We start from the raw sequence: 26,612 nt of genomic DNA on the forward strand, positions 1-26,612 counted from the left end.
AAGCAGCCAAATACTATGGACTTTGCTGTGGTTTTTCTGCACATTGCAGAGGGTTGGACTCCATGTTCTGGGGGTCCCTTCCCACTCTATAATTCTGTGATTCTATGAAATCCAAATTACTGCAACTACTATTATTATGATAATTATTTAGTTAGGAACAAACTAGTGTCTGCCAAAGCTTGCAAAGAGCCCAGGTTTTTTGGTGTGTGTGTGTATGTGATATTCCTGAAATATGGTAATCATCAGTGCCATGTTGCAAAATGAAAATGACAGTGAAATGCAAAATGCATATACTTTAAAAGATATGCCTATACAGTATGTAAAGGTGCATACTTGAAAGATTCCAAAAAAGGAGGAAAATCAGTCTGTTTGAAAACTGGGAAAGTATGCAGATCATGCAGTTCATCCTTTTGCAAGGAGAGCAAGCCACAGGGTGGAGATGCTTTGCCTCCTGTTGAAAAGCCACATGCTTTCCTTTAGCCAGGACAGGTTCACGCTGCTTGCCTGGAGCCAGCTCATCTGCCATCGCTCAGCCTTTCTCAGTGACCAGCAGAAGAGGGAAAGGCAGGTAAGGGCCCCACAGGACAAAAGTCAACATTATTCGCAAAGGAGCGTCACAGTGTGATGGATGAATAGAGCATTCAAACACACACACACAGATGAAGTAGATTATTTTTCATTCTCAGATGCCGTTTGTCTGCCAGCGTGCAGGATTCAAGAATGGAGAAATGTGTATGTGAATGTGTAGGTGGGGGGAGATTTAATTCTCCCTCACTTTCTCAAACAGTCCTTGTGAGGCTGGATTATGGAGGTGAAGAGGGTAAGATGAGATGGTCAGCCTTTGGGTTAGAGCAGTGTTTCTCAACCTTAGCGATTTTAAGATGTGTGGACTTCAACTCCCAGAATTCTGGGAGTTGAAGTCCACACATCTTAAAGTTGCCAAGGTTGAGAAACACTGGGTTAGAGCAACCTTCTCAGCCGTTTTTCCTGGTCCTAAAGCCTCTCCAAGATTGCCCCACAACTCTGCCAAATTGCAGATATTATTTTTTAACAATAACAAGTAAAATGGGTGGATTAAGTCCCACCTCCAGTGATGTCGCCACATCATTGCCATACCACCTGTGACTCCCCCAGAAACTAACAAAAATCAGGGGGATCTGGGTTAGGGAAGGCTGCTGTATAAGGAAATTAAATTGGGTTAATTTGCATTGAAACACAACCTTCATAAATTTCTCTACCATGCCAAGTTGCATGTCTTTTACATGATGAGAGAAGGATGCCCCTGCACTGTTTTTCCCTCTTCCTGGTGTGGCTTGGCAGACATTCCTTGGGAGAACACCGAAAATCTTCCACTTAATCCTGCAAGAAGCAGAAATGAACTTTGGACCTTGGCCAGGTTACAGGAAGAAAGATCAGAAGCCAGCACTCTGGGTACCACCTGCCTTACTGATCCTGCCAACACTGGCTCCATTCTTCTTCCTTTTACTAACAGGTGAGTTACCCCTCCTCCTCCTTTTCTTCTCCTCTGCTGCTTCTTATGCAAATAACAAGCCATCTAGAGTTATAAGAACAGATTGCATACAAATGGTTGTAAATAGATAAATATATCCACAAAGTAAAAACACCAAGGTACTGTAAAGCAACCTGCACTTGGTAATCTATTATATATATATAATCTGTTTAATCATGTCCGATTCTCAGACACTGCCTGGACAAGTCCTTGCAGTTTTCTTGGCAAGGTTTTCCAGAAGTGGTTTGCCATTACCTCCTTCCTAGGGCTCAGAGGGAGTGACTGGCCCAAGGTCACCCAGCTGGCTTCATGCCTAAGGTAAGACTAGAACTCAGTTTCCTGGTTTCTAGCCTGGTGCCTTAACCCAGTGATTTTCATCCTTGGTAACTTTTAGATGTGTGGACTTCAACTCCTAGAATTGGCTGGCTGGGGAATTTTGGGAGTTGAAGTCCACACATCTTAAAGTTGCTGAGGTTAAGAAGCACTGCCTTAACCGCTACACCAAACTGGGTCTCGCATTTGGCAAAACCAGTACTATATATCAGTGTCCAGGAAGGCTTGCCTAAATAGATGATTCTTCTTGGAGTTGGGCAGCCTGAACAAATAAATAAAATAATAAACAAACAAATAAGCTTTTAGTAACCAGTGGCAAACCTCCATCATAGGGGCTGCCATATCACCAGTGAAGGGAATTCCATAGCAGGGGATATCACCAGGAAAACCCTTCTTCGAGTCATTGCTGGATGGAGCTGTGGCAAACTGGCATGATTAATGATGTCTTCTCCCTCTGGTAGCAAATAAGGGCAATTTGGCTACCAAATGGGATGTTCTGGGGAGACCAACCCAAGATTCATCTATTTTCAAGTCAATTAACTTTTCTCTCAAGACTGGTGTTTTAACCACACCTGAACATGCATAACTGCATTTGCTTACAACAAGCCTCTGCTACATTTCTTTTCCTTTCTGTAACTCTGTTGTAGCCTATAGATTCCATGTGTAGGTTTTCAGCTCCTTGGTGCAAAGTCTTTGCGCTGTTGATATCAATGATATTGTGTAAACAGAACGTGTGTTGTATTAGGTGTGTCTGGCTAATGCTATATGATGAAACTTTTCATGGATTAAGCGGGGCATCTGCATTATCTGCTATTGCCATAGGATTTTAGAAAGATATGCTGTATCTATATATGTGGAAAGATATACCTTTTTCCTGCAGTGGCTGTTTCATCTGGGAATGCTCCAAGCAGAGCAAGGGGCAAAAGTCTTTCCCTGCTTCCATGATCCTTAATCCATGTTGCTTTTGTCCACTGTCCTGATGAAAATCTTCCTTTCAAAGTCTATGATCATCCTCTTTCCTTTAAGCCCTCTGTCTATATTTGTAAACAACAACAGTGCCTTTGTTCTGTAATGCTGTATCATCCCAAAAGAAATCAGATTCATATTGATGACCAGCCTCACCCCCTTGCTTTTCTTACTGCTTTCAAGGGGAGAAAACAGAATTCACTTTTCCCTTTTATATGAAATTCCCAAATGCAATGTCTAAATTTAGATTTGGACCAAAGTTAGCTACACTGCAAATGAATATGCAAATCTCAAATATCTAATCTGTGCTGTGTGATCTTGAATAGGTACAAAATCATAAAGCTAATTCCCCCAAGTAAGGGGGAGAAGGGCAGTGATAGAAATTGGAATAATAAACAAAGAAACAACAAACAAATAAATGTAGCACTCAAACCTCTGCTGCTTAATGGTGGAACTGGACACTTGAGGTACCTGTAGGCAGATTATGAGGACTTTGAACTAGGATGGCTGCCAGGTGATGTGCAAGAGCTGTTCCCTCCTATTGTTCTGTAGGTATGATAGACTTTGTTTCCCCAAATTCCAGCCAAATGTAAATCAAATACAATTATATGGCAGTATCTGGTTCTTCTCCATGTAGATGTTATTGCTGTTACAGCTGTTTGGAAGACTGGGGGAGAGCAATCTTTCCTGCCTGGAATAGAGGGGAAATTCCCCTTCTGAACCTAACAGGGAGAAGCTTTGGAAATTGAGAAAGAAAGTGTGCATGCGCCCTTGAATTAGACCAGGCCTGTTGTTGACTCCAGCCATATTCAGTGGCATGCAGCTTTTCTTGAGCTTAGTGAAACCAGTGCTTATGAACTGGAGAAAAATAGGCTGCTCAGTCTTGGCACTAGACCAGGGGTGGTTGACCTTTGCCCCAGGTCCCCTTTTTGCAGCCCACAGAGCCTACTCTGACCATCGTTGCTGTAAACTGACAGCATAGTTTCCTATCACACAGAGATCAGAAATAACATGAAAACAATAGTATAAGCCCTAAAATAAGAATATCACAGAAAGCAAAAAAAAAAACAACCTAATATATCCCTGCAAAACCTAGCTTCACTCACTTTCTGACTTTTATGTCTCCCCAGTGATAAACCTGGTCCTTGACCACCAAAAGATTGCCTATTCTGGCACTAAATAACATCCAAACTCCAGCATTGTGCAGATCAGTGTTTTTCAAACTTGACAACTTTAGGATGTGTGGACTTCAACTCCCAGAATTCTGCAGTCCAATCTTGCTACTTTCCACTGTGTTTGGATTAATAGCTCCCTGGATTCCCTGTCATCGTGCGGGATGGGAATTCTAGGATTTGAGTCATAGAATCATAAAGTTGAAAGGGCCCCCTGAGCTCATATACTGCAACCTCCTGCTTGGTGGAGGATCTGCTAAAGCATTTTACACAAATGGTTATCCAGTCTGCTTCAAAGTCAACATATCTGAAAGTCACCAGATGGAGAAGGCAGGATATCCAGGTTCATTCCCTCGAAATGGGGATATAATTCAATTGGTTTGAATTTTTTTTTTTTTTTTCTGTTTCAGGTGGCAGCACTGGGGCTGCACCTATGGCCGTTACAGGTGAGACTGTGTTATATGGAGATACATATTGAGTTTAAGGGCTCTTTCATACCCGGCATTTGTGCTGATCTAGCAACACTACCATCCCCTTCCTGCTCTATTTCCCACAACATCATTCTTCGGGCAACTTATTTTCTTCCTGCTTGGATGAAGTGCAACTAAAGTAGCAAACTTTCCATTTTAACATTTGCAACCTGGAACTCCCTGGGGGTGAATGTGCCATTTGCTATTTTTGGGAACTCTTGCCTCCCTGTTTCCCCCTCCATCTGCTTTAAAGCTCTTTATTAGACTTCACAGGCAACTTTTATCAATAAATTCCATGTTAAGAGCTTCTGGAAGAAAATCTACCTATTTAATTACTAAGAGTCAACACAACTTGATGTAGCATAATCAATCACCTTTTGTCAATTTCTAATCTGAAGAATGTACTGTATGGATCATCACTGGAAGCACAGGAATTTGGATCAAATGAATAAATGCTAGTTTAACTATATAGATGCCAGTTAGGAAATAGTTACAGTAATTCAAACTGAAATACTTCTCATCATAGTGGGGAGGACTGTCAACAGTTGACTTGGTTGCTTTAAGCCTGGTAACCAGGTGTTTAACATTGCCTTCTTATGGTTCTTGATCTTGAAACTGGGCTCAAAGTGGAAAACTCTTCAATCTTCTGTAATATAGGGCCTATGATTACCTTACTGAGAATTGACCATTAGCAAGAAGGTGACTATTCATTGCATCTGAGCTCAACTAATTCATAAAGGGCATGATGTACACCTAAAGTTAGCAGGTTTCTACCAGGTACCATGGCAGTGTCAGCAATAACAGCTGGACATAAAAACAGGAGCCAATGATCCTCCTTAGTTGCATATCCCAAAAGTTCCCTTTGAGGATTTTTGTACTTTAAGCTATGGTTGGGCACAAGAACAAGCTGGGTGTATTTTCCTCCCAGCTGACAATTGCCATCATTTGAGGTTGGGCAATTGTAGAGGCCCAGACCTAAGGCCAGCTGAGAAAATGCTTGGAGTGACAAGTTGAATGTAGGAAGCCATCAGGTTGAAAGTGGAAACCAAGAACTAGAAACCATATGTGAAGCTAAGAAATCAGAGGTGCAAGATGAGAACCAGAGAACATGACTGAGATGACACAGCAGGTTACATTTGAGAACAGATGGTGCCCAGTCTGGATGGATGGACCAGACCAGAGAAACCATCACTTAGAGAAATACTCAGCCTGTAGCTCTGATAGTTCACAAGAAGAAATAGTGATCCACAAAGCTTGAGGTTGATGGTTCTAATCCTAGCAGCCACCGTAATTCTTTCCCTTGGTGGGCTGCGTCAAAGTTTGCACAGAGTTTGCACATTTAATGGACCATAGCTATACTCCAGATACCTTTTCATTTTAGCATACCTGCTTTCCCTTAATCCAAGGGTGCACAGCATGACGCCTCAAGATGGAATATAACATTCTTGAATGACAGCCCTGAAAGATTTGAATGGATGCCTCAAAAGCCAGGAGCTGCTCCCAGTGTAACTAGGACCAAAAAAGGGGGAAATCTTTAGTATGCAGAGAATAATTATATTTACCGTATTTAATTAATAGGGCTGCACAAAATATTCTGTCACAGAATATTCCAGCCCTGAAATGAGCTTGTTTTGAGGTCCAGCTACTTTCAGAATACTCAGAATGGCCCATTTTGAGATTGGGAAGTTCCATGGCAGAAATTTTTTTCCCATGCTTTAATTATTTTTATTTAAATTAATATAATTTTTGTCCTGGCCCCACTCATTTCTTTATGCTGATTCTGTGCACCTTTTTGACTTTGAACTCCAGTATGTAAAATTAGCCCCAGATGACTTGCCTGACCCTATCTTAGTTGCCCACCAGCTATAATGCAGCTGTTCCTCCCCCACTGAAGTCATTCTTCTTGATTTGTTCAAGACAGTGGAGCTGCCCTCTTTCTTCCAGAGGTACGGCTAGTCAATGGACGCACCCGGTGCCAGGGACGCGTGGAGATCTTCTACAACAATACCTGGGGCACAGTGTGTGATGACGACTGGGACATTGTGGATGCCAATGTGGTGTGCCGCCAACTCGGTTGCAGCCATGCCATCGCCATGCCACCAATCCTCTCCTTTGGCAGAGGGCATGGGCCCATTTTTCTAGACAATGTGGACTGCAAAGGCAGAGAGGCAGCCCTCACTGAGTGCAGCAGCCATGGATGGGGCATCCACAACTGCTACCACTATGAAGATGTGGCCGTCACGTGTAATGGTACAAAGGTTTGGGCCTGATGGATTGTAGTGGTGGTGGGGAAGGGATTGGTATCAAAGTGGACCCTCCAACCTGATTTGTTTATTTATTGCTTGAACATTTGTGGCATGTCTAAACTATCTTTCCTTCAGGAGATCATGGTGCTGTATATGGTGTTCTCCCCTTTTTTGAAACCTCACAGACAATCTGAAAGGACCAAAATCTTAGGCTGAGAAATAAGCATTAGCCGAAAGTTACCCAGGCAAACTTCATAGATGAATGAGATATGAATCTTCCCTTCCATCTTCATCTGATTCTGCAGAAAGAGTGGTGTGATCCAGAGGCCACGCACAGCCCACCAACTTTTCTTTTGGGATTCTTAAAGCCCCCCTGAGTGGGTGTAATCCAGTAGAAATGCAATCACTACCTAATTAAAAAAAAAAGCCCAGAAATTACTACAGGCAGATTATTCAAGTCATGTTTGGAAGCCAGAACTGGTGGAGCAGTTATATATCCCTTGAAAGGAAATGCCACTGTCACCACCAGAAACATCGTACGTTGCACTAAGCCGTAATGTGGATTTGATTTTGGCTTAGTGTGTTATATGAATCTGGTCTGTCTCTTTAAACTAGATCTTCAACAGATAATCCTCTGTTCATTTCAAGGCAGGAAGTGGCAGGGAGCGCCCATGCTGTCAGCTTTGTGCTCTTTGGCCAGTCAAAGCTTGGCCATTTCACTATTTCTGCAGTTTTAGAGAATCAGTAAACAAGAAATCTGTTGGCCCACCACTGCCTGGAATGCTGTATTTTCCTTACCACCTCATGAAAGGGAATGCTTAAAACTAGGACTTGCACCCTCATTAAAGAATCAGGAGGAGTCTGGTAGCATATTATCTGAGTATCAAATGTTATTAAAAGGCATATGCTGTACTTCAGTCAGCAAAGGTGCTACCAGTCTCCTGATTTTTGCTACTGTTGATTAACACGGCTCTCCTCCTACAATGTCCTCAGTAAAGAAAGTACAGCTGGCTCTGTCTGGGCTTCCATCAATTAATAGATAAAAGAAAGAGATGAAGCCTTGATTAAAAGGGTGGCTGAGTAATAGTGGCTTCAGAAGCAAAAGAGAATCCTATGTTCAGAGCATTTTAAACAGCTGCTTTGAGCAGATCAGCAACTGTTGTGGTGCAAATGGAGATCAGAACAGACTAAACTGATCAGGACAGCTGACACAGTACAGGGCAGGCAACTTTTGAGGGAACAGAGCACAATTTGTTGGAAAGAGAAACTTTTATAAGAAAATATTATTGAGGCTGGTGCTTTTGTGAAAGAAACATAATGGTAAGCCTTTTTTAGGAAATAGCATGGTGATAGAGTTTTGAAGGCGCGCACACACACACGACAGCCTGAGTTACTGTCTACAGCTAAGAGTCTGTAGCAGTGTTTCTCAACCTTGGCAACTGTAAGATGTATGGACTTCAACTCCCAGAATTCCCCAGCCAGCAGGCTGGCTGGGGAATTCTGGGAGTTGAAGTCCACACATCTTATACATATCTTACAGTTGCTAAGGTTGAAAAACACTGGTCTGTAGGGTGCTGTCCTCCCTTTTTGAAGTACAGTATGTGATCTGCACAGGTCAGAAAGAGACGAGAAAGGACTGAACTGGGAGAAGAGGGAAGTGATGAAAGTCCTAAGGATAGGAGGTAGGTTACACAGAGAAATCAAAGTAAATCTTTCAGACAAGGAGAGGAATTCAAAATGCAGAGTCCTTCTATATCTATTGCCCATAATGTCACTAGCTGCATGCCAAGTTCCAATTCCAACACAATTCTACCTCCCATCCTTCTGAATGGCTGCAAGAGGCCAGCAGTTGACTCAATTACATCCGGCTGAATCCTTTTGCCTTCCCTGTTTTGCTTTTTTGTGGTGTTTAGGGTTGAGGATGGAACAGGATATCCCGCAATCAATCTGCGCCCATTCCCCACCACTCCTGAAAAAGAGATCAGTATGGCATTGTATTTTAATGGTGCAATCTGGGGAGTGGGGGTGGTGGAGGGAGGTGGAAATGAGAGGCTGGAGCATGTGGGCAAGGGCTTGCTACCCCAGTTTAGAAGAAGGACAGGGAGAAGCCCAATGCAAGCTGCCTTAGCTGCATGGTTGCTAGGCAACATGAAAATAGAACTGCCATTTAGTTCTGTGACCCCAGTGACTGGCTATTGAAGCCTTAAAGGGCAAGTGCCTCTGGTTTATTCTTCGATGGGGCACTTTTGTATTGCTAATTTAATCCCCTTTTCCTGAAGTAAGGTGCAAAGGGACATTTTGACTTCTCTTAAGCACTGCTGGAAGCAACATCTCTTCCATTTCTCTGAAAACTCTTTGATTATTGTATGCAGGGGTGTTACTCCATGCCACCCCCTCTAGTCCTCCAGGATGCTCTCTATCATCTACACTTACCTTTGACATATTTTTAGATCAAGCAAGAGAGATTGGTGGGAAGGAGGGAGATATGCAGCATGTGGCTTTGAATTATCCCTTCTAATGTTATGCTTTAATTAAAGGGATGATGATGATGATGACTGCAAAAAGGCTGGGGTTGCAATACAACTCTGGGGCAAGAGCTGCATTTGGCCTCTGAGTCCTCTGCCTGGGGCCACACTCCAACTAGTAACTGGAACCAAGGCATAGAAGTAGCTAGGCTTTGGGCAAAAACTTAGAATTTAAATATTAAATTAGGTTAATTTAATCTAAATTACATGGCCTTAATTTGGTCCTTTGGTAATATTAATCATTAAACTTTGGAAGCAATTTTTAGAGGCCACTACAGGGTCCCCCAGCATTTGGTTGATGGGCATATATAGCCCTGCGGACTCAGTTTTGGGGGCCCTAGGTGTTTAGTGTTGCTGCTATGGCTGTTTTCTATCCAGTAGGGTTTTGTGAAATAATAAAGGCATCATCAGCATAAAGAAGTATCCGTACTTTACGTTGTGCTAGATTGGGAGGCTGGGAATCCAGATTGTGAAGAAGATTAATCAAGGAGTTAATGTATACATTAAAAAGTGAGGGGGCAAAAATACATCCCTGATGTACTCTTTTCTGCTTACTTACTAAGCCAGATAAAGTCCCTAGGGGATTCACCTTACTCTTAAGGTGGAATTAGAATATAACTTCTGTATAAGATAGAGGAGGTGTCTGTCAATATTTGTATTTTTTAATTTTTCCCAAAGAACACTTCTGGCTATTGAATTGAAGGCCTGGGGGCCCTGGGCTACCGGGAGTGTTTTGGAGAATGGACCACAGCAGGATTAATTTTTTCAGGGAGGACAGATGGAGAGCCTAGTGGCACCATGAGGTGTATCTCCAGGCAATGTGTGACACGAGCATCACATTGTCTACCCCTGAGACATGAGATATGACAGTTGAAAGTCTGGATGTTACCAGAATAAACAATAATAGTAACATTGCCTATGGATTAAACTGAGCGTTTTTCAGGGTTTTTTTTACATCAATCTTCCCCAGCTGGTGTCTTTCAGATGTACTAAGACTACAGGTTCTTGGAATCCTAACACATCTGGAGGGCTCAAATTTGGGAAGGCTGGTTAAATCCATCAACTTGACCAACTATAATTTAAAATAGAAGTTATAGGGCCTTGCATATACAGAGGAGATGGGGGAATGGCACATGGCCATGGTGGTGATATAGTAATTCTAGAGTTTTCTTGATCCTCATGCGTCAATTTTGTCTGTCTTTGCAGAACTGCTACCCATGCAATCAGAAAAAGGCCCTGCCAGCAAAACAACCACAGTCTCATTACAAGATAGGAAAAGTACGTGCTTTCTAGATTTACTTAAGAAATCATCTTTAACTTGGTTGCTTATTTATTTTTGCAAGCGTGTACATGGAAACGGAAGGGAAGGCTATGTGTCTCAAGGGCCTTATAATCTAACAACCAGCATATGGTAGACAGCATTAGAAAGGAAGGAAAATAGAAGCTAGGGAGAAATATTCATTTATTTCAGATATATCTACTTAGGCTCAGATAGAGCGGTGTCTGGTAGCTATAATAACTTTTTACTACCGGTACTAAATAGCCATTGTACTACTTTGCCTTGTTCATGGAATTTTACAGCATGGGATGAGAGAGTTCAGGTGATCATGTCTTCCATTCACTGCTACTGCCATTTTTTTTTCCTTATCAGAAAAATACAACCATGGCAGAGGAGAAAATTGAAAGGTTGCATAATGGTGGCCTCATGGAGTGGGGGTTCCTTCAGGCAAGGCTTTGTGTGTATGTTTGTGTTAGTAGGCATCTCTAACTCTTTTATAAGAAGAACTCATTGTCACTCTCAAAAGTAATAAACATAGCAAGGCAGATTGTTGTTATAATCCTCTGGTCCAGGGTTTCTCAGCCAGGGTTCCCTGGCACCCTAGGGTAAAGAGGTCAGTAGGGGTTCCCTGGGAGATCACAATTTATCTGAAAAATTATTTCAAATTCAGGCAACTTCACATCAAAGAGGTAAGTTTCATTCTTTATTTTTAGTTTAAGAACACTGTTAATGCATATATACAGACCGACACATGAAACAAATATACAGTAATAATTTTGTAACTTCTGGCCCATATTTGAGCCTGAGTGTGCAGGGGTTCCCCAAGGCCTGAAAAAGATTTCAAGGGTTCCTCCAGGGTCAAAAAGTTGAGAAAGGCTCCTCTGGTCTCTTTCAGGTGATGGGAGAGTCCGGCTGGTGAATGGGGCTAACTCCTGCCAAGGCCGAGTGGAGATATTCTACAAAGGAAACTGGGGCACTGTGTGTGATGATGAATGGGAGCTGCAGGATGCCAATGTGGTATGCAAGCAGATGGACTGTGGCCATGCTGTGACCTACAGGACCAATGCCTACTTTGGCTACGGCACAGGGCGCATCCTCCTAGATAATGTGAATTGCGATGGAAACGAACCACATCTCTCAGCCTGTTTCAGCCTTGGCTGGGGCATCCATAACTGTGGTCACCATGAGGATGCTGGGGTCATCTGCTCTGGTGAGCAAGTTGGAAAAGACATCTCAGCCATCTAGGCAAGGCAGGCAGTTCCCAGGTCTCTCTGTATGTGCGCAGACATTTTGAACTCCAGCAATATAAAGAAGGGGTGTGCAAACTGTCAACATGACCCAAGCTTGGAAGATCCTGTTTTCTTCTTTGAATGGCTGTTGTAAACGTACTACAAGTGGCCTGATCTTGAACCAGGATATTCCAACCATGGAACTGCTATTTTGAATTAAAACAGGATGTTTATAGGTCAGAAGGACTCTGACTGAAATGGTTTGGTGGGAGTGGTTGGAGAGAATAGGCCATAGCCAAAGGAAGCTGAAATAGGAAAGTAAGTAGATTGCAATTCTGTTTTTTATACATCCCAAAATATCCAATGACATGCTAAGGTTTTAACTTTAGTTAGTGAACCACAAGAATAGATTAAGAGGGCAGCATGTGTGTCCTTTAGGACTTTTCTTTGTTCTTTAAGATATCATGTGAATGCAGCCTTGGTGTAAGGGGAAAGCTCAGAGAAGCCAGGCTCAAATGTCCTTTGCTTCACCCAACATGGAGCAGCATGGAAACAGAACTCCTAATTAGATCTATTCTAATGTAGCTTTGAAGCTCTAAAGCAGCCTTCCTCAGCCTTGGCAACTTTAAGATGGGTGGACTTCAACTCCCAGAATTCCCCAGCCAGCATGGGAGTTGAAGTCCATCCATCTTAGTTGCCAAGGTTGAGAAACACTGCTCTAAAGGCTATAGCTTCCTCCTTGGTGGAGCCTTTGCCACTGTTACTTCAACTTGCCTCCCTGGGGGAAAGTCTTGTTAAATACCCACTAGGTTGGCCTTTGCCAGTTTGGGAATTCTGGGAATGACAATCCCAACTAATTTGGAGGGTTGGGGAATTGTTTATTCTCAACCTGGTTGGAGAATATTGCTCTGGAGAAATTGAAAGGTTTTAATATAGGCTGAAAATGAAAACAAGGAGCTTGTCCTGGACATCTCTGAAGGAAAGAAATTCTAGAGATGGAGTGCTACAGTAGAAAAGAACTCATTTTTGGTTACTGCCTTCTAAGATTTCTTCTACTACTTCTAAGAAAATTAGCTAGATCCAGAGTAAGGCTTCCATGGCAGACTTTATTCATGGGCAAATTGGTAAGAGGCAGCCCTTGAACTGGCAAGATCTCAAGTTGTGTCAAATCAGGGCTTTGTGAGTCAAAAATTCCTGCATCTTGAACTGGTCCTAGAAATGGCAGTGAATGTGTTCTCACTAACAGTTTCCCATAATTAGCAATGGCAGATTCAGTCAGCCCAATTTTCTGGATTCACCCAACATGCTAGACTAAGATGTGGTTAGTTAATTTGTGTAATCTTGTTAGGCATGCATAGGATTACACTATAAGATTTCCAGAGGCTTGGCTGAAGGACACAAAGCTTCAGGATCCTTCCTTGCCTTTTTTACTTATTGTTGGAATTATTAGAAATAATTAAGGTACCCATCAATTGCTTTTCATTTAATATTTTTAATGAGCAAAATACACACAGTTCACCAGAAAAGGTTGATAGAATTAACTCCTCAGCAGACAACTACCTGGAAATCTGTTACTGGCACACTGACTTGGCATGACCAACCTTTCTTGCTGTTTTGTCTCTCCAGGGCTAGAGATAACAACAACCATTTTGCCAATCACCACGTTATTGGTACAGCACTACAAAGAATCATTCACCGAAACAGTCACGGGTAAGAGGGGGCATGTTTTCTATAATTTCACTCTCCATAAATCACAGAATTTGAGGGGAGGAAATGTGAGCTAAATCAGAATCTTCCAATGTGGGTCTTGTGTCTTCCCATGCTGGGGGAGGAAGAAGTTCTAGAGCAACATACTTGGAGGGCACCGTATTGAGGAAGGCTACCATGGGTAGGCCAGATGCTACCAGTGATTTACTGAAAAAGGGAACAGGTTGATTGCAGGAAGGCTAACTCTTGGGGCCTGGGCCATATTTGGCCTCTGAGCAGACTGCCAAGGGCCACATTCCAAGAAGCAATAGGATCCAGGGGTGTCTACAGGGATGGGTTTAAAAAGTTGGTGGCTTTGAAAATGCAGTCATGGCTGCCATCTTGACTTTTTTACCTACCTACCCTCCAATATCCTCTGATAGGTAAAGAAATAGGTAGGACTTAGAGAAAACCTAAATTTTATCTTCATAGCTTAATTTAAATTATTCTTAATTTTACCCTTTGGGAACATTAACAATTAGAATTTGGTGACAATTTGGAAGGCACTCTGGGCCTCCCTCAAGTTTTGGGTGACAGTGCATGCCACTCTGTGGCTTCAGTGTTTGGGCCTCTGGGCTAGAGGGTCAGTTTTGTTTTTTGTTTTTGCATTGGAGAAGTGTCCACATCAAGGTTATTATTTTTTCAGGGAGGGCTTTTGAAGAGTGTGATCAAATAGTGGCAAAACTCAGGTGCTCTTCACTGAAGATTGAGAGACAACTCCTGGAGCCCATTGAGAACCTAGTGATTTAATCTTTGCTAAGGCGAGGCCTGGAAGATTGTCATCAGTTCTGGGCATCATAATTTCAGAAGATTACTGACAAGTGGAAAGGGCCTAGACTGGGTGATTTGAACTGGTGGGAGACTTGAAGCTCAAGTCCTAGGAAGCAAGATTGAAGGAGCTGGGGAATGTTGAGCCTGGAGAAACAATAATTAAGAGGAGATACACATTTTATTGTATTAATTTAACCTGTTCAGTTAATAACCAATAAATGCAATAAACCCCATTGTCAGAAGGTAGGAGCCTGACAGATTTAAACTCAGAGAAAGGGGTTTATACTCAAGAAAAGGGGGGGGGTTAATAATTTCCTGGCAATCCAAACTCTTTGATAGTGGACCAGGCTACCTTGACCACAGGCTGGACTCTTTCAGTGTAAGTTTTTAAGCAGAGGCTAGAGGGTTGCTGTGGTTGTGGACTTTCTTCATGAGGTTGGAGAGAGGTCAGATTAGAGAATCTTTGAGTTCTTGTCCAACTCTGTGATTCTGTAAACTGGTTCAAACAACAGAGAATAGCTCACCTTCCTAACACTCACTCCATGTAGACAACTGGGTGGAAATGCTCTCACAATTGCATGCCTTTGCAGTCACCGAGGATAAAAACCAGCCTACCTCTGAAACTGAGATGGGGATGACTTCAGCCCTTCTTCTGTTGGAAAAAAAAAGTAAGTTTTTATACTCTTCATAGCTAGGAAGAAGGCCTAGACTACTATGCAAATGTTATGGTCTTGATCAGAGCTAGACACAAGCGGCCTTTTGTAATTTTCCACCACATATCTCGGCAAAAAAATTAGGTGTGTGATTCTTCCTGGAACAGGAGTAGTTCTCCAATACTTTTTTCAACCCAATGGGAAGAATTCACTCATGATGTCTTCCCTTGGGACTGAATTAAAGCAAGGGACCCAGCTGGGGCATCCGCGGGGGGGTTTAAAAAGGTCAAGATGGAGACTGAAGCCCCACCCCTTTTTTATGGGCCCCAGCAGATGTAAAAAGGGGCAGTACTTCAATCACGTGGTCACAGCTGTCATCTCGGCTTTTTGTTCCTCCTAGCAGACTCCTGAGAGATAGTTATACAGTGAAAAATAGGATTCTGCCACCTAGTAACCAGATAGGTTGAAAGCATGAGATGTCAGTGAAATCCCCTTCTTTGAAAGAAATCTCAAAAGCAAATTCTCTTTCATGAGATGGAATGACTGCTAGTAGAAAACTGTGTAGGAAAAGTTCTGGGATTAGCTCTGATGATACGAATAAGCCCGGGAAAGTGTGCAGAGCAAGGCGTCTGGAGTTCTTTCCAACCCCTTTACTAGCGGTGGCCAAAAGAGGCATTCCTATTTTTTCCTGTGTAATGAAGTAACATGCTGTGACACTGTGTGTGCTTCTGCTTTTCTCTTGTGTTGCATCTGTGTGTGTGCATGCATTGGGAAGCATGGGGCGAGCTGCATGTGTCTTGCTCTGGGTCACGGGACCAGGAACGGGGTGGGTGGGAAGGAAGCTTTGAGAAGAACAGTGAGCGACACTCCAAGCTGTTGCCCAGGTGTTTCTCCCATAGGATCCTAAACTGGATCCACCTCATTTTTGAACTCAGTTTTTCTTTTGTCAGCTTCTCTACCCACACCAAATTTGATCCCATTCTGTTCAGGTTTTGGGGGCTATCCTGTTGATGGACAGTCGGATGTCCTGACTCCCTTACATCTTTTTCCCCCCAACATTCCACTGGCTTTGAAAGAATAGATGTCAGCTCTTTGAGAGAGGAAGCACCAACCATGAGTGCTACCACTACCTTTATTGTACGGTTCCAGTAACAGAATCTTGCAAGTCTGAAAGCACCTCTTCCCTCCCTTACTTTTACTCTCCTGAAAACTCAGAGGGTCCCTTCTGAGACGCTTTGTCCAACCCTCCTCCTTCAGATTCAGATTTCATTTATCAGACTGTTGTCTGGGCTGTGGCTCTTTCTCCTGCCTCCCAAGGTCATTCCCACATACCATTACAATAAAAAAGCATCCGAGGCAAGGATTGGTAGAGACTTCTGCTTTCTGTTCCAGCCCTATCCCCTGAAGTACAACCTGTTTAAAAACATAATGGGTTTGTATTAGCTTTGCATTGTTTGGGATTCAAATGGGAAGAGGTGCTTTGGAACATGTGGAAATTCAATACAACACATTAAAGCAGCTATATCTTTTTCTAGGATTATACAGCTGATGTAGATTTTGCAGAGAAGCTTCTGCTACAGCCACACAGTCCTGGAAAGAGATGCAGCTGCTTTAATGTGTCACAGACAGGTGCTCTGTTCATGGGCCCATAGGTCTCAATTTGAATGCAAATCTTTAGTCTCTAGTTAGTGTGTTCAGAAGTATTTGTGTTCACTTTCCTCTTTTCCCAGCCATTGTGGCTTTGGGAAGCTGGGTGTTGAAGTCCAACACAACTGGAGAGCCCCAAGTTGGAGAAGTCTAGCATAAGGCTCATTCAGATAGCTGAACTGAAAGCAAATGACCACAGGGATAAGTTAACCAAAGTTATGCATGCTAATACTACTTTTACTATAAGGTTATAGTAACAAAATCTTGCAAGTCTGAATGTGCTTTCCTCTCCTTCCCTTTATCTTTGTGAGAACTAGGGAGGGTCTTATCTGAGATGCTTACTCAGGTTACAGATCTCCCTGGACTCAGAGTTCTTTTATCTGACCATTGCCTTGGTTGCGGCTGTTCCTCCTGTTCCTCAAGATTATTCCTTCTCCCCATTATAACCACCTTCATACCCTTGTGGCAATATGTTGTCATTCTTGCCTTTGGGTCATGGATGAGCACTGTGTAGCCTTCTAGCAGTTATATCACCATTGATGCACCATTGGCCAAGTTGACCGTTGCAGGTGGGAGTTGAAATTCAGCTACATCTGAATGTTCCATGTTGCCCTCTTTACTTTAATAGTAATATACAACTACATGGATACATCCATGGAGCCACCAGAAGCTGAGCTCACTTCAGAGGACATGCTACTTTTTAATGCAATTAGGTGACCATAGCAGGTAGCACCTAACAGATCTTGTCAGATCCTAACAAAGCTAAGCAGGGTTTCACCCAGTTAATATTTGGATGGAAACCACTGGGGGAAAAATGAGAGAAGGCAATGGCACATTATTTACTTGTTGTTGCCAAGGAAATTACATGAACCTGTCCATGAAATTATCAGGAATCACTTGTGATTTGATGGTTATTTACCTTTTAATGCAGCTAAGTCAGAGCCAGTTTGATGTAGTGGTTAAGGCACCAGGCTAGGAGCCAGGAGACCATGAGTTCTAGTCCCCCTTAGGCACACAACCAATTGGGTGACCTTGGGCCAGTCCTCCTCTCTCAGCCCTAGGAAAAAGGTAAGAGCAAACTACTTCCGAAATCTTGCCAAGAAAACTGCAGGGACTTGTGCAGGCAGTCACCAGGAGGCAATATTGACTTGAAGGGACAAAAAAAAAAAGTCAGTTTAGACTGGATTCAGTAGCTTTATCAGTGTGTGTGGGTAAGTGGGTGTCTTTAGATGGTAGTAAATGTATATTATCTTTCTTACTTTAACATGGATTAAACTTGCCTAGCTGCATTTAGAGACCCCTTCTCGTTCTGCTGAGTGGGATCCCAGATTTGCATCCTGATGGGACCACTGCCTATCTTGTCTTCTTCCTGCCCCACAACCAGGGTTTCAGGGAAGCTCTAGATCTGTGTTCCTACCTGAACTGCTGAGACCTTGACCAATTTAAAAACGAATTAGCACTTGACATTAGATTACATCATGTATTTATTTTATTATTTCATTTTATATGCCTTCCATCTCAAGTTCACAACTCTGAACTTTTATACTTTTATACTTGCTAACAGTGCTAAAAAGTATAAAAGCATAAAAACCCGAAAAAACTAAAACAGTATGCATAAAACAGCAGCTGAGGTAAAAACAAACCCATCAGTCATAAGTTAACATAACTAAAGCACAGGCTCAGCCTCCCTTCCTGACCCCCAGGCCCCATGACAAAACCAAGTGTTTAAGGCCTTACCAAAGGCTAACAGGGTCAGGGCCAGTTTGATCTCCTGGGGGATGATATTCCAAAAAGCAGGCACCGTCAGGCAGTGATAAAGCATGCTGGGAAGGTTGCTGACCCCTGCTCTAGGTATGTCACAGGGTTTTTTTAAGCACCCAGTTAGACTGACCCAGACTCAAGAGAGAGAAAAGCACTGGACCCTGGACATTTCTTCATATCCTCCTATAAGGGCTGGGGAGATGTTTTATTTTGTAAAAACAAACATATCAAAGTAATATTCGAGTGCTTCCTATATTCTGTTCTATTGCTATTAAGTCTATACTATTTCTATGATAATTACTATTACTATGACAATACTATACTCTATAGTATTACTATTCAATTACTATACTCTGTTACTATTACCTACTACTCTATTACCTATTACTCTATTATAATTACCTATACAGGTAGTCCTTGACTTACGACCATTCATTTAATGACCTTTCAAAGTTTTGATGGTGCTGGGAAAAGTGACTTGCAACCAATCCTCACACTTACAACCATTGCAGTGTTCCCGTGGTCATGTGATAGAAATTCAGGTGCTTGGCAACCGGCATGTATTTATGAGGGTTGCAGCATCCCGGGGTCACAGGATCGCCATTTGCGACCTTCCCAGAGGGCTTCTGACAAGCAGAATCAATTGGGGAAGCCAGATTCACTTGACAACCACATGATTCGCTTAACGATCCTGGTGATTCGCTTAATGACTGCAACAAAAAGGTCGTAAAATCTGGCACAATTCACTTAATGACCGCATTGCTTAGCAACAGAAGTTCCGGTCACAATTGTGGTCGTAAGTCAAGGACTACCTGTATACTATGCTCTACTCTATTACTAGTATGCATCAACGTTTCTTTCTTAAACCTGTTCTGTCTTAAGTCCCTTCTCTCTGAGATTTCTTCTTCTTTTTTCTATTAATGGCCAGCACGTAGAGCTCTTGCACCTTTTTCACATTGTGCTTTGTCTTGCTGGGCTGCTATACTTCTTTTCCTCTCTTTTGGACCCTCCACTCCTTCTGAAGGAAAAGCACTTTTTTTCATTGGCTGCTGCTGTACTCTGCTGGTGCTGGTGGCTGCACAGCTCCAAAACACACATCTCCTCCCACACCTGTGTCAAGGTTGCAGCTTTATGGGCAACTCTGCCATGCTGAGACTGGGGGACAGGCTCAAATGGGAGAGAAAGAAGGGGGGCAGCACAGGTGCCTGCAGTTTTGTTCAAGCAGCCCGCTCTTCCACAAGGTGATCTCTACAAAACTGAAATTGGTGACCACCAGTGTTTCTGGAGCCTCAAATGAGTGAGATTGGCACCTCTCTAAAAACAAGCTCAGAACCAGCCAGGGTGGATCCTGGCTATGGAATTTTTTCGCAAAGTTCCAAATTAAATGCAACTCGGGAGATTCTCATGTGTGATGCCAGTTCATCTTCTTCTTCCTCCCACTCTGACCAGCAGGTGGCAGCATACGACTGGCGAATGGGAACAGCAGCTGCCAAGGTCGGGTGGAAGTTCTATATGGGGACTTCTGGGGGACTGTTTGTGATGATGATTGGGATTACCCCAACGCACAGGTAGTATGTCGCCAAGTGGGCTGTGGCTCAGCCATTGTGGCTACCCTGCTGGGCTACTTTGGCTACGGCATTGGGCCCATTCTTCTGGACAACGTGGATTGCATTGGCACAGAGACTGATTTGGCCGACTGCTTTAACCTGGGATGGGGACAACATAATTGTGGGCATCACGAAGATGCTGGTGTCATCTGCAGAGGTGAGAGATGCAAGTATCAAGATACATCATGATTGACGCCTCCTATTAGCTGCTACAGAAGTGAAATTTCAGAGTGTGTACAGGCACATTTTATTCTTTGCTCACCTCCCTGCAAAGTGTCTCTGTCTGTATGTGTGTGTGTGTGTGTGTGTGTGTTTGAGTGAAGTGGATTGCAAACCCTGTTTCAGCTTTTGTCCCTGGAAAAATGTGCTCATATTCTGCCTTTAATTCACTGTCTGGGAAAATTTAAATACTCAGTTCAAGGGTAGGCGACTGCTTCTGGAGCAGAGAACATATGTGAAATTTTGAGACCATATTATGGGTGCTCCTACTTGCTGATTCCCCAAATGGTTTCTTGATTGCCATGCTGATTACAAAACACTCATTTGCCAAAAGCAAACTGTAAAGGATGCTCCAGGCAACCCCTCCAGCACCTTAGACTGTTTCCTGCTGCCTCAGTTTACCTTTGATTTTTTTTTTCTGGACCAGTGGGCTTCAGAAGAAAGCACTCAGCTGCAACCATTCACTGTTTTTACTTTTGGGAAAAGGCTAGGAGGCTAGTGTAGAGACGAGAGGCAAATCTGCAAATCAGAGTGGTGCTGGAATTTAGAGCTTTCCTTGGCCTGCTTCTGATTTATTGTTACTGTTGAATTAAAAAGTTAAAAGAAACAGCCAGGCAAGGTGGGGAGTGTGGTAGATCCCAGAGGAGATATCTGCAAATGCCTTGGACACCAGCCCTAATTAGGACTCAGCTAAAAGATGCCCTTAAAAAAAAAAAGAAACTGAGATTAACTAATTGAATGTGCATTGTGGTGTTCCCCTTTGCTAGTCAGTGCCCCTAAGCTTTTTCCTGGATCCCAGGTGCAGAAGAATCAGGAGCTTCCTTGCGAGAAGATACGTTTGCCACCACAACTTCAACTACTACTCGTCCCAAAGATGGTACGTAGACCCCAGCTGCCCTTAGCACATGATGTTCTTAGCTTAGGAGGGAAAATGATAGTGTATAAAATTATACATGTTATCTAGAGAAAGTACCCAGGGAAAGAAAATGTTTGTTTGTTTATTTATTTTTCAAATTTCTATCACCGCCCATCTCTCCCAAAAAGGGGACTCTGGATTGGGTAAGGAGACCATCCAATGAAGTAAATAGTGGGACATTCCAGATCAGCAAAAGGAAGAACATTTTTTTACACAGCAGTGCTTATTATTCAACGATGGAAATGTGATGGCTTCAGTGGTGGGATAAGTGGCTGCTTGCACCCAACAGGTATAATTTGGTTGCTGAATTAAGCTATTTTTGAGCTTCTCCCAATATTCTGAACCACAGACTGATCCAATGGGTTGTGTATGTACAACATGCTAAGCCATACACTATTAAGGCCTACCGTGTGGCGGTAAGAGCGGCAAAACGTCAATATTTCTCCACTCTTATTGCATCTGCAGAATGCCGCCTGGCAACCCTGTTTAAGATCACTCAATCCCTTTTGGGGAAGGTGGGCCCAGTGACCCACCTACAGGCCTGTGCGGAGGAGTTTTCTGTGCATCTGCAGGACAAAATTGCTCAGATCCGTTCGAAGTTGGACTCCAAGCGTGAGGCACAGTCTGAGGAGATGCTGACGGAATGTACTTACCCAGTTATCTGGGAACAGTTTGATCCTGTTGAGCCTGAGGAAGTGGACAGGATCCTCTGGACTGTGAATGCCACCACATGTCATCTAGACCCATGCTTTTCCTAGCTGGTAAAAGCAGCCCGGAAGGTGACATGTGGTTGGGCCCCGGCGATGGTTAAGACATCCTTGGGAGAGGGAGTGTTCCCGGCGGCCTTTAAGGAGGCGCTGGTGCACCCCCCCCTTAAGAAACCATCCCTGGACCCTACTGTGTTGGACAATTTTTGTCCAGTATCCCACCTCCCCTTTTTGGGGAAGGTGGTTGAGAAAGTGGTGGCGTTGCAGCTCCAGAGGATCCTGGATGAAACGGATTATCTACAGCCCTTCCAGTCAGGTTTCAGGCCCGGTTATGGGATGGAAATGGCATTGGTCACACTTATGGATGATCTCTGGCACGAGCAGGGTGGAGGAAGTGCATCCATCCTGGCTCTTCTTGACCTCTCAGCAGCTTTCAATATCATTGACCATGGTATCCTTTTGGGGCAGCTCAGGGAGTTGGGGGTGGGCGGCGTGGTTTTGCACTGGTTCGCCTCCTTCCTTCAGGCCAGTCCCAGTCAGTGGTGATAGGGAGTGAGAGATCCGGCCTGCAGCCCCTCCTTTGTGGGGTGCCACAGGGTTCGGTTCTCTCTCCTATTCAACATCTACATGAAACTGCTGGGTGAGATCATCCATCACCACGGGATGAGGTATCATCAGTATGCTGATGATACCCAATTATACATCTCTGTCTCAGGTGAGGTAAGTGATGCTGTGACTGCCCTCTCCAGGGGCCTGGGGGCTGTGGGGGCCTGGATGGGGAACAACAGGCTTCAGCTGAACCCTGGTAAGACGGAGCGGCTGTGGGTTAATGGTTCTTCCGTATCCGGGACTTTGTCATCTTTGGTTCTGGATGGGGTTGCACTGCCCCAGACAGACCTGGTGCGTAACTTGGGGGTCCTCTTGGACTCATGACTCCTGCTCGAAGAGCAGGTGGCAGTCATGGCCAGGAGGGCCTTTGCGCAGCTTCGTGTTGTGTACCAGTTACACCCCTTCCTGGAGCAAGAGGCTCTTCGAACTCATGCCCTGGTCATCTCCCACATAGACCATTGCAATGCGCTCTACATGGGGTTACCCTTGAAGAGTATCTGGAAGCTTCAGAATTACCTTGAGTATCTGGAAGCTGGTCCAGAATGCAGCCGCGCGGGTTATTTTTGGCGCCTCTAGAAGGGCACATATTGTCATGAGTGAGGATGGCGAGCAGGGGGCTCCTATCCAGGCTGTAAAGCGCATGCGTAGTACTGAGGAATTAGGTGGCCATTCAAAGAGACACAGATCGGGCCCGCCTTAGTCTTTGGGGTTTATATGTCTGGGTTTTCCCACGCTTCTTCAGTTTGTTAGGATTCTCTGTTATGTAGCAGTAATAAAACACTAGAGACCTATTCCTTGTCTCAGCGTGGTTCCTGGCTGTTAGGACACATATAACATCTTTGCTGTGGGAGCTGCATTGGGTGCCAGTTTGCTTCCAGGTCCAATTCAAGGTGTTGGTTATCACCTTTAAAACCCTACATGGCATGGGGCCAGGTTACCTGAGGGACCATCTCGTCCCCATCACATCGACCCATCCCACCTGTTCATGCAGAGAGGGCATGGTGCAGACCCTGTCTGTAAGAGAATTCCACCTGGCGGGGTCCAGGAGGCAGGCCTTCTCTGCAGTGGCACCCACCCTCTGGAACATCCTGCCACTGGAGGTCAGGCAAGCTCCATCCCTTTTGACCTTCAGGAAGTCCCTGAAGACTTGGTTCTGCCGCCGTGCTTGGGATGGGGAGTGGGGGAGTCATTTTTGGAGATGGCTGGCACCTTACAGTGCTCCCCTCATATTTACAACCTTTTATAGCCATCTGGATTTCTGTTTTAACTTTTTAATCTTATATTGTATTATATTTCATGTTTTACTATCATTATTGTTTTAATGTTTTAATTGATTAACATTGTAAACTGCTCAGAGTCCCTCCCTGGGGGGAGATGGGCAGTAGTACAAATCTGAGACATAAATAAATAAATAAATACAATACACATATGCACCCACAAAAGTTATAACTTATCCAAACACGGCATGTGGATATGGAGCTGCTAGGTTCTGATGGACCTGGCTAAGGTTGTTGTGTGAATGCAGTGTTTATTTTTATCTGATAGTCAGGTTGCTTTCCAGTTTTAGCAGCCAAAAAAAATACTAGGAGGAAGGTGCCGGGGCGCTCACATTCTGCTTTTAGATTTCCCAGGCCGAAGTAGAAGCAGTCTGGTAGAAGCAGACTAAATAGATCTTTGACTTGATCCATCAGAGCTCTTTGATTTTTCCCAGTGTAGTTGGGTCACTGCATACAGAGGTGACTTTAGGTCATTTAAGGGGGAGCAGCACTATCATAATAAGTACCAGAAACCTCTTTTTCTACCACTGCCCTTGTGTAGTCTCTTCAGACACTTTGGGAGCAGAAAGGAAAATGACTATGATGGTTTAGGGCAGGATAACTACATTCCCGTTTCTTGACCTGGTTGCTTTAAGGAAGTGCATTGGAGAGCTGCATCAAAGGTGTGTTTCTGAATTAAAACTGGGCACTTAAATTGAAAACAATTTATTTCTGGATACTGAAAATGCAAGAATAAATATTAGCTACCAATAAGGCCAGTGCATCTCTGCCTAAGGAGTGTTTGAATGATACAAACATGGAAGAGGATCACCCACTTTAGTGGAAAGAGGCACCTTCAGAGCAATGACTTATTTAGAGCTACCCTGAACTACCTCCTTTTTGGAGTAACTCCGAGCATGTGTAGAATTAAGGTAAAGATTTGGGAGGAAACCCCCAGTTTTGTCCATTGTAATGACACCATGTTTTTGATTCTGTCCTCCCCCAAGGTTTTCTGAGGCTGGTCAATGGCAGCCATCGCTGTGAAGGCCGGGTGGAGATGTTCTACCTGTCCCAGTGGGGGACAGTGTGTGACGATGCTTGGGATCTCAAGGATGTGAAGGTGGTGTGTCGGCAGCTTGGCTGTGGAGGTGCCTTGGCAGCCTTTGGAGAAGCGCAATATGGCCAGGGCAAAGGATACATTTTCCTGGACAACCTCAAGTGCAAAGGAGATGAAATGTCTCTCCTGAGTTGCTCTCACATACGGTGGAATGTGCACAACTGTGATCACTCGGAAGACGCTGGCGCCCTCTGCCACCTGCTGTGATGCCGTGCCAGAAGGTATGGCTGGGAGGCCTGCTTATTAACAGCAAAGAAAGGGGTTGTGTTCCTTTTTAATTGTTGAACTTGGTTTCAAGTCATTCCTATCTTGCAGTCATTACAAAATAAATTATACACAGATGAGAAATGCCCGGTGAAGTGAAAGAACGGGTGAAGAAAACAATTCTGAAGTTGATTAGAGCTGTCCATGGGGGAGAAGCATTTTATCTATATCTTAGATCTTAGTCTAAGATCTCTTAGTCGTGATCTTTATTTATTTTTGTTCAGATATTTTTTGTTCGGATATTTTGGTTCAGAGGCGTCTGCCTCCAAATACCAATTTGTAGGGGCCGCTTTAGGCAAGGGCTGTTATCTTTGTGTTTCACTTTGGGCTTCTCAAAAGGATACTGTACAGCCAACCATTCAAGGGGCCCTTTGGTCTGATCCAGCAAAAGGGTTCTTTTTCACACTGGTTACTTGCATTTGTGTAGAACAATCTTCCCAAATCTGCCATTCCAAAGATTTGCTAGACTACCCCTCCTATAACCCCAAATTAGGATTGACAGGGATTATGGAAGTAGTCATCAAACAATTTCAGAGGGCACCAAATCTGAAAAGGCCAGCGTGCATTGTTCTTGGCATTTGCTAATTGGAACCATGATAATTAGCAATCGTGTTTCCATGTACAGAGTTAATGATTATAATGCTTGGATGACTCACGACTGAGTTAAGAGGGCTACTGCAGATGGAAAAGGGACCTGGAGAACTTCTGATGCTTTCCTTATATCACTAGCCATGGGAGACAATAGGGGGGTTCCCATGACATACCAAGCCATGCTTTGTTGTCTAAGCTGCAACTGATTGCAGCACATATCATACAAAACCTCAAACAACAGTTTTACCAACCAGGATGGCTGGATTATTCCCAAGACATTATTCCCAAGCCAAGCCAAACTTTTGAACCACAATTTGTTGAATTGAATCGGGTAGGTTTAAATTTCACTAGGAGGGTTTACAAGGGGATCAAAATCTGGAGGCTGAAGTGTGCCCAGGGCAAATTTTAACACACACACACACACACCGTGGATGCTGCTGCATTGCACACTAATGTAAGCAAACAACATTATGGCATAGTGTAATACGTGATGTAATACGTGGTGGCGCTGCGGGTTAAACCGCTGAGCTGCTGAGCTTGCCGATCGGAAGGTTGGCGGTTCGAATCCGTGTGACGGGGTGAGCTCCCGTTGCTAGTCCCAGCTCCTGCCGACCTAGCAGTTCGAAAACATGCAAATGTGAGTAGATTAATAGGTACCGCTTCGGCGGGCAGGTAACGGTGTTCCGTGTAGTCATGCCGGCCACATGACCACAGAGGAAGTGTCTACGGACAAACGCCAGCTCTTTGGCTTTGAAACGGAGATGAGCACCGCCCCCTAGAGTCAGACACGACTGGACTTAATGTCAAAGGAAACCTTTACCTTTAATATGTGAAGCAGGCCAATAGCTCTGTCAGTCTCCTCCTCCTTTTAAAACTGAACTAGGGGAGTTAGCACTTCAAGGGGAACTTTGCATGGGTGAATCTTAAAGCCCACATCACCTTGAAGCAGCTCTGTGAAGTGTTGAGCTGCCCCCCTTCTAGCTGGGGAGGCTGCTGCTGTGGTGGTAAAGCTCATCCA

General features: G+C 43.9%; 1 protein-coding gene across 1 annotated transcript; it reads left to right on the plus strand.

The window, feature by feature from the left end:
* The first annotated feature begins 1,374 nt into the window (after nucleotides 1-1,374).
* SSC4D (scavenger receptor cysteine rich family member with 4 domains) lies at nucleotides 1,375-24,946 on the plus strand. Its single transcript, XM_063291108.1, has 11 exons — nucleotides 1,375-1,464; nucleotides 2,705-2,762; nucleotides 4,392-4,427; nucleotides 6,369-6,701; nucleotides 10,429-10,500; nucleotides 11,397-11,711; nucleotides 13,357-13,440; nucleotides 14,838-14,915; nucleotides 19,758-20,072; nucleotides 20,934-21,011; nucleotides 24,630-24,946. Exons 1-11 carry the CDS (start codon nucleotides 1,375-1,377, stop codon nucleotides 24,944-24,946), a joined length of 1,776 nt encoding a protein of 591 aa, XP_063147178.1.
* Nucleotides 24,947-26,612: the final 1,666 nt, after the last annotated feature.

Source organism: Candoia aspera, chromosome 1 (assembly GCF_035149785.1).
Source record: "Candoia aspera isolate rCanAsp1 chromosome 1, rCanAsp1.hap2, whole genome shotgun sequence".
Taxonomy (NCBI): Eukaryota; Metazoa; Chordata; class Lepidosauria; order Squamata; family Boidae; genus Candoia; species Candoia aspera.